The following is a 7,912-nucleotide window of genomic DNA, read 5'->3' as shown; positions in this document are numbered from 1 at the left end:
TTACATTTGACTTAGTCAAATCATTTGCCTTATTTCACTTCCAGGGGTGAAGTACTTACAAGTTCTCTCATATTTCATGTATATAATAACCAACTGTTTTTATTAACACAATTCTATTTATACATTCACTCAATGAATAAAGTTCAGTATCTAATATTCAACAAATTGCTCTTCTTTGAGGGGGTAATAGATCAATATCATGATTATTCGATTTTGGTATTAATATTTCTCTGTAATAGATCTAGAAACTAAATGATTTTAAAAGAAATAGAATAAAAAACTCAGATGCCAATTACTACCTGCGAGTAATAATATTACCCAAATTCATTGAGGGATTTCACGATAATGGCTGATGCTCGATCGTTGATTGGGACTTCAGGTATTAAGACTAGATACAACATTCCATTTGTGGTATGCAGGTTACCGAATTAATTCATCTATACGGAATTCAATATGACGCTCTAAAAAATTAAGATAAAATATATTAATTACCGCAATTTTTGTGCGTTGACGATAAAATTCTTATGACGAACCGTTCTTATATCGTAGTAGCTATTAAGACTCTTTATGGGATGAAAGTCATTTTCGACAGCTGCACTTGTATGCTCATGATGTAGATCAATCAAAACTCATCAATCATTGTAGTAAAAAAAAGTTATCAACTTACGTGAGTACAATCGTCATACTGAATTAGGTATATGTATAAAAAAAAACATTTCTCTAGCCACTCAGGATTCTAAGACTAGGGTAGTCTTCGGACACTACAGCAGCCCCATCATTCAATTCAATGATTTTAGATAAGCTGCGTCAAATAAATCGAGTTCATTAGCTAAATAATTGGCCTTGTTACGCATGACTTTCGCGTTTGTTGCGGCTTCCTCCAGAGTTCGGAGAGTAGTCGCTATCGTTTTGAGGTCCGTATCCATTTCAGATGTAGCTTCATCCACCAAATGGCAAAGACGAGCAAACGTGCTGGACAACTCCCTGTGTAGCATCATTTTAATAGAATTAGAATGATAAGAGAACTTCAAGATGAATTTGGATTAGAAGGACCCACGAATTTTATGAAAATTTTGTTAGAACTTACTGTTGTACTTGGTGACTACAGTTAGCGGAAGTTAAATCCACAATCAACCTTAATTTTTTGGTTGCGTGATTAACATACTGTTGTTTGAACGCCCTTTCCTTTGCTTTGTTCGTCCAGGTCAATCTTTCATAAAGATATAACGCTCCATAAACTGCACCAGTTACGGCTATCAGCCTCCAACCAACTGTTTTCAGCATCTAAAGCAGTGTTTAGTACGTCGTCAATATTCGGTGACACAAAATTTACATTAAATTCACAAAACTTACAAAACCAGCAACAAGAAGCCCTCCCATGGTACCCTGAGATGTTATGGAAGCGATTGCAACGCGAGTCGCCAAAGACCAATCATCGCCTCGTGACGGAAGGCAGGTCGGACTTGCTATGAATTTCACAGAATCCACGCTCTCCGTTGGAGACACCAGTGATTGAGGAATCTATAGAAAATCACATTGTGAGAATTAATCTTCAGATATTCAAGAGGAATACCTTCAATACACGCTTACTCCTTGAGGATAATTTGTAATTGCAAGTTTATGTCCTTGTTTTCCTGCAAATCTGTTGATTAAAGCTGTGATTCCCCATGAGAATCTGAACTCCAGATCTTCGTGGAAATCGGCACACAGATTGTCGCAATTTAATCGATACAAGATTTCGAAAGGCTCTCGTCTTGGTAGGATATTGAGGGAAACCTGCTTTTTGTTTTCCGGTAATAAGCTAGCCATACGTTCGGTCATTTCACGTTGAGAATTTTCCATGTTTAGTGCCAATGCTGTACTAAGTCGTGCTCGCAGATTCGAACCTGTGACCAGTTGCAATTATTTTTAAAACGTTATTTAGGTGTACAACGCACTGACAGAAATCACAAATAATCACAAACCTAATCCATTTTCAACGTGACTGTGCAACTCTCTTTTATACACATTCAGTACCAAAGGTTCTGGATGAAATGGAACGCTAAATTCGTCTATCAAAACAGCCAACCTTCTGATTTCTTCGCTCAAAGCTTTGGAAACTCTTTGCTCCACATCTTCGACCATACGGTGAATTTTATCCTTCATCTCCTGGGTCAAAAGTATTAGCTGCTGTTCTGTGAAATTTAATTTGTCGTGGACTTCTTTTTTTATAGTCATTTGTTGGGAACGCATTTTTTCGGTTCGTTCGAGAATTTCATCTAATGTTGATCGTATTTCTCTGAAATTATTGTATTATTAATAAGATGATAAAATACAAAAAAATTAATTTTATAAATACGATATGGTAATGACAGTCCCGACTTACAATGCGATATGTTTTCCGCGTTGTGAATGTTGTTCAAATTTAGTTTTTACTGCTGACTTTGATATACACTCCTCAAACTTTCGTTCGAAGTCTTGAAACTCAAAATAACGATTTTGAAAGCCCTCAGCGAGCGCCCCGTCTGTAATTGTTCGTAGAGTTGATTAGATTAGTGTGTGTCACCAAAGAACAGCACTTCAGTACAAACTTTTCAACGTACTATGCGCAGGTTGACCGCGTTGTTCTTGAAGGCGGGCTTGAAGTGTTTCTTTAGCTGATATAAAAAAGACTCTTTCCTCCGCATCCTTGGGTGTATAAACTTTTAGCTCTTTTGACAGGAAGTCAATGGCACGTTCTTGGTGCTGTGCTCTTACCTATGAATGAAAAATCATTACAAAGTTTGCAATGGGACTAATGATAATAAAAGATAAATATCATATCATCAATTTGCCCAGGCTGAGGTATCTTAAAGATCACAAATAAACAATCACAGCCAGACGATTGACGAGATACTCTTTTAATGGAAAAATTATATAGACGGAGGAGTGAAATAGAATGTATGTGATTGGGAACAGTGCAAAACAATTATAAAGCATTGTACGAGCATTTGGCAAGCGATTACTTCTTTAGTTGGCTGAAAGGCTTACCTCCCTTTGTTCATTGACCAGCTAAAGGAGAAATTGGGAGTTACTATACTTGCAAAATTGGACTAATTATAAAACAACCGATCCAGGGACTTCAATATGCCTAACCTTTATCGAGAAATAGCATACTAGCTCGCCTGTACTACTTTCCATACGTGGATGTATGTAAATATTTTGTTCATTTATACCAATTGCAATGAAGATTAAATAGTAAATATATCGAATGAGCATATTTTGGTAATTATTATTTATGATCAAGTCAAAAGTCTCACCTGGTCAAAAAATTCTGGTTCTGAAGCTGAAGCGTCCCAACGATTGTTTAAGATGAAGATGTTGGGCTTAGATAGCTTCATGGAAACTTTATGGAAAAAATTTTTTTCCTAGAAAAGTAGGATAATTTATTGTTCTTTTTCCATACTCATGTACCCAAGGTTCTCTTTTGAAATGACTTACTGTAACCATAAGTGTGGATTCTGCGTTTGCAACTAGAACAAAGACATCTGCATCCAGGCAATGCTTGTCTATCCACTCATCAAGATTCGGTGTCACATCAACACCAGGACTGTCAACAAACACTACATCATCTCTCAGTAAGAGGCATTTTTCTCTTGGCCAAAAAATTCGCACCAGATGACTTTCGCATAACTTTTCTTTGCACAATGCATGCCCAAGCTGCCCCACGGACTGCACAGGTTGTTTATCTGTGGATCCTTCGGTGATGAGATACGATTCTCCATTATCTGAACCCTCTACTTGAAGAAAACAATTTGTGGTATGTCCGATCCCGCTTGGTAAGATCTTATCTCGCAGCATTGCATTTATGACTGTACTCTTTCCATTACTAGTCCTAAGATTAGAGAAAATTTGATTAAAGTATAAGCAAATGGAACAAGCAAGATGTTTCAATAAATATTAGATCAAAGTTACCTCCCAAAAAAGGCAACTTTCATGTGATCTCGTTTGAGTACATCTCGGATTGCATGTACTTTGTTCACATAAGATTGAATCCGCTCCGCTTCTTTTGCACTGACAATGTCACGATCATCTCGTAGGGCTGTAAGAATATAATGTGTTGTATCTTGATATAGCTAAGAGTATTAAAATAAAATTAACCATCTCAAACCTACTATCCATAAATCCAACAGCATCTTGTACGTAGTCATCAATCTCAACAAAGATGTCGTTGATTTTCCTCTTGGCCTTGACAAAAATCTGAAGAGGAGAATTATCTGATCTGAGGTCATTGGTTCGGTGCTGACCATCTCCTCCGATCATGGATATCGTACGGTTGATATAAGCAGCCATTGATGTTTAGAGTTTGTTGAACGATTAATCAATCAGCAAAGTAAAGGTATCACGGTGCATACGATAAGCAGATGGGATTCTGATGTGGTGTGCACAGCATGCAGGAACAACTGAAAAACAATAAAATAGCTGATAAAGAAAAATAGCTAGAAATAATTATACATATCAAACAGGAATGTTCGACTACCTTTAACAGGTTCTAACAAGTATTTCTAAAAATTATTTATATTTCCCTAAACTCTGTAATACAAAATTTGTACAATCCATGCAACTAATCAAAGTTGCATAAACAATATACATATACCTTGGAAAGATTTCTATTCCAGTATATGCAAATTATACTAAACTCTTTCAAGCAACTGACCAACGTTACAGAAATGTCACGTTTGTAGGAACTGCTCTGGAAATATAGACGCAAAAAATTACATAAATAAATCGGTGGAAAACTTGGATTCCATTAACGGATGTAACCAAATATCATATAAGCTGTACCGTTGACTAAAAATGAACACAGTTAATGTGCCGGATACATTTGTGCAACAATAAATTGACAAGACAATAGTAATATTCATTCAGTGCCATAGTGGTAGGACATTGGAATGCAAGGAATATTTAGCTAAATTTAATTGAATTAAATTGATACCTGTTTGTTTGGATGCATCTGTTGAACTTATGTGTATTCAAAGACAGAGCAAGCATTCACTTTCGACAGTATTCGCGCTATGCTAACTTTGACATTTTCTGAAGTTTTTTAACAAATTACAAGCATGCAGAAGTGGGCATATAAGCTCGACCTACAATCAGCCACAACTTGACACTATTCGCATTTGCGCAGTTAGAAACGTCGTATAATATGAACCAAAATGCGTTTTTGGGCGAGACCCACGATTGATGTAAAACACGAGTATGGACCAACTCGACCTGACCTAACGTAACAATATGCGAAATACATATGTTTGACCACCACATAACTGAGTGATGAAATAGCTTACAACCTCATAATAATTTAGATGGCTTGAAACTTACTTGAAATCCACGTACAGTTTTGCAAAATTCAAAAATTAAGTTAGAATATCCACGCACCCTTGATCTTCAGTTAATGATCTGTAAAAAACAATCACCAGATGAACTAAAAATTAAAGGTTAGTCATAGTTCATAATTACCAAGATGTTCTGAATTAAAAAAAAAGAATTGAGAATAGATCGGTTGTATTCTTTCATTGGTTTTTATCTCATGTTACCGACTGACAACTTTGTAGAAGCTGGCACTTTTATTACAAAATCTTCCTTCAGGAGTCACTGCACGTATGTACCTTTTTTACTAGATTTTTCCCTTTAAATCTTCGTTGCAGTGTAAACTGACATGAACTGAAGATCCTGTCATAACTGTGACAGCTCAATTCGTGATTCTGCTATTGTTCCTCCATGATTCTGCTCTGTAGCCAGCTCTTGCAGCTGTAACGAAGAAAAAGACGTGGTTATGTGAAATAGCTAAAAATCCACAGGTCGTTGACTGAAGTAGGCTCAAAATGAATACCGAAGACTGTGACAGAATCACCAATAACTGTGCCAGACTTGTGCCAGAAATAAATTGGCCTCAAATTTTTCCAAAACTATTAGAGCACAAAATATTTCGATTGGAGGATAAAAATGTGATGCGATGGAAGGTAAGGATGATGGTGAGGCAATGGATGGAAGAATATTTACCAAATAACATGAACTGCTCATTTCCTACTCTGGTTATTCCTTAGGAAAACCTGGATAACATCGATAACAATCGTGAGATGTATTTGAGGATAAAGTCTCGAGGCCCTAACGCTTTCAATAGTCTTGTTCGGTGTTTGGAAGAAGTAGGTCGCGACGACTTAGCCAATATTTTAAAACCTAGCAATACAAATGACCAAGTAGATAATGATATAGGAGAAATGATTCATGAAATGAATGGAAATATCGAAGATTCAATCGACACAATGACACCAGTTGAGTACAGCAAGTAAGATTATTTTTCTTAAATATTTCTGATTATGAGTAACAGTGATAGCAAAATACAAAAGATTGACAAATTTGATACTATTGGTTAGTTAATTATTTTCTAGCGAAGTACAAGATGACTACTACAGAAAACTCCAAATCACAGAAGTGCCATTGACAGTGCAAGTGATAAAGTCTAAAAAATTCTATGATAACTTTGTTGATAAGGTGATGTGCTATGATATGAGGACTGAGCCACGGGGGTTGGTTCTGATTATTAATAATATCTCCTTCCCTCACAGAGAGGAAGGTAGGCAAGGTGCTGAACATGATGAAAAAAATTTGAAAGATCTGTTTCTGCAAATGGGCTTTGAAGTAATCCCCAAACGCAACAAGACTAGCCATGTGAGTATGATAAAATTTTTTAAACACCAAACGGTAAGAATGATGTTATTATTCAAATTTTTCAAACATCCATGATTGTCAATTTCTTGTTTTAAACACATTTCAGGAGATACAAGAAATTTTGAAGACGTTTTCACAGAACCCAAAATTACGGCATGTGTCTTCAATGTTTGTTATAGTAATGAGCCATGGGGGACAAAAGATAGATTCTGATTCAAGGACAACAGATTCTGATAGTGTGGTTTTTGGAACTGATGAAAGAACCATTCCCGTTTCAAAGATTTTGAATCTCTTTACAGCAACATCGTGCGAAAATATGTGCAGGAAGCCTAAAATATTTATCTTTCAGACATGCAGGTTTGTATATGATCTTGACCAATGCTTCAAAATGTTGAAGAAAATATTTTTCAGAGGCGATAAAACACAGCAGCTCGTCAATGCAACAACTGTTCCCATGGGCAGATGTTCGTCGGATGCTGGACAGTCTGTAGAATCCAAACCACCTGCAGTGCCAGCAGGCTACCGTGATTTTTCCGATATGTTGGTTGCATACTCCACACTACCTGGTTTTGAAGCAAATCGTGACAAACTTACTGGAAGTTGGTACATCCAAGCTTTCTGTGAAGTGATGATGAATCATGCACATGATACAGAATTGAGCAGATTGTTGCAAATGGTAAGTGGAATCTCTATTGCCTTTTGTGAATCTATTGTGTAACTAAGTGTCACTGGTGTTTTATTAACGATTTGCAGACCGACGACAGACTTGCCTGGATGAATGATAAGTACCATGGATGCCAGACATCGGTATTCATGAATTATGGATTCAACAAGCAATGCTTTTTGAATCCTGGATTTTTCACGCGTGAAACAGATACCTAACATTGCCACGTAATAATAATTCTAATAATTCTATACCGAAATGGCAATATTATCTTATTTAGAATACGTCATCAAAGTATTGTAATTTTCGTGATAGAGGTCGTAAAATTGCATTTATTAATTAACTAGCTCTCGGTATTTAGTTTTAGTGATGATTGAAATTAAAGAGCAAAAACTGGTGAATTCAATCAATTAATTATTTTACATAAATCATCGGTGTTCACTTCATCATCTGCAATTTAGGGACCTCTAGTTCATCCATCCTACTTCACAAAGATGAGTGAAACGGATTTTTTAAGCCTTTACGACCGTAATTGACCACCAAGAATGCCATTAGAGTATA

General features: G+C 36.3%; 2 protein-coding genes across 7 annotated transcripts; one reads left to right on the top strand and one right to left on the bottom strand.

Moving 5' to 3' along the window:
• Positions 1-72: 72 nt before the first annotated feature.
• On the bottom strand, positions 73-5,765 carry LOC105693829 (transmembrane GTPase Marf). 6 transcript variants are annotated; one of them, XM_048654526.1, is made up of 14 exons: positions 5,625-5,765; positions 5,338-5,415; positions 4,134-4,421; positions 3,934-4,060; positions 3,460-3,853; positions 3,279-3,386; positions 3,010-3,030; positions 2,583-2,736; positions 2,366-2,504; positions 1,965-2,278; positions 1,591-1,886; positions 1,354-1,521; positions 1,088-1,284; positions 73-984 (listed from the first exon to the last, which is right to left on the bottom strand). In XM_048654526.1, the coding sequence occupies exons 3-14, from the start codon at positions 4,309-4,311 to the stop codon at positions 780-782; spliced, it is 2,301 nt and encodes a 766-aa protein (XP_048510483.1). In that variant the 5' UTR covers positions 4,312-4,421; positions 5,338-5,415; positions 5,625-5,765; the 3' UTR covers positions 73-779. The 6 variants fall into 6 exon arrangements, with proteins under 6 accessions (XP_048510483.1, XP_048510482.1, XP_048510485.1 ...); XM_048654525.1 differs by lacking the exon at positions 5,625-5,765 and adding an exon at positions 5,476-5,584; XM_048654528.1 differs by lacking the exons at positions 3,010-3,030; positions 5,625-5,765 and adding an exon at positions 5,476-5,583.
• On the top strand, positions 5,227-7,757 carry LOC105693830 (caspase-3). Its single transcript, XM_012414025.3, has 7 exons — positions 5,227-5,453; positions 5,817-5,978; positions 6,063-6,304; positions 6,408-6,687; positions 6,794-7,044; positions 7,099-7,363; positions 7,441-7,757. Exons 2-7 carry the CDS (start codon positions 5,841-5,843, stop codon positions 7,567-7,569), a joined length of 1,305 nt encoding a protein of 434 aa, XP_012269448.2. The 5' UTR covers positions 5,227-5,453; positions 5,817-5,840; the 3' UTR covers positions 7,570-7,757.
• The last annotated feature ends 155 nt before the right edge of the window (positions 7,758-7,912 follow it).

The sequence above is a fragment of the Athalia rosae genome, chromosome 4 (assembly GCF_917208135.1).
Source record: "Athalia rosae chromosome 4, iyAthRosa1.1, whole genome shotgun sequence".
Lineage (NCBI taxonomy): Eukaryota > Metazoa > Arthropoda > Insecta > Hymenoptera > Athaliidae > Athalia > Athalia rosae.
The sequence above is the reverse complement of the archived record's forward strand: the minus strand, read 5'-3'. Positions and strand labels throughout refer to the sequence as shown.

Coding starts and splice junctions, on each gene's coding strand:
- LOC105693829 (XM_048654526.1), bottom strand. CDS start 4,311: ATGGCTGCTTATATCAACCGTACGATATCCATGATCGGAGGAGATGGT. Junction 3,854..3,933: donor AAAGTTGCCTTTTTTGGGAG/GTAACTTTGATC, acceptor CTCTAATCTTAG/GACTAGTAATGGAAAGAGTA. Junction 3,031..3,278: donor AACCAGAATTTTTTGACCAG/GTGAGACTTTTG, acceptor TTTCTCCTTTAG/CTGGTCAATGAACAAAGGGA.
- LOC105693830 (XM_012414025.3), top strand. CDS start 5,841: ATGAATACCGAAGACTGTGACAGAATCACCAATAACTGTGCCAGACTT. Junction 5,979..6,062: donor AAAATGTGATGCGATGGAAG/GTAAGGATGATG, acceptor GTTATTCCTTAG/GAAAACCTGGATAACATCGA. Junction 7,364..7,440: donor TGAGCAGATTGTTGCAAATG/GTAAGTGGAATC, acceptor AACGATTTGCAG/ACCGACGACAGACTTGCCTG.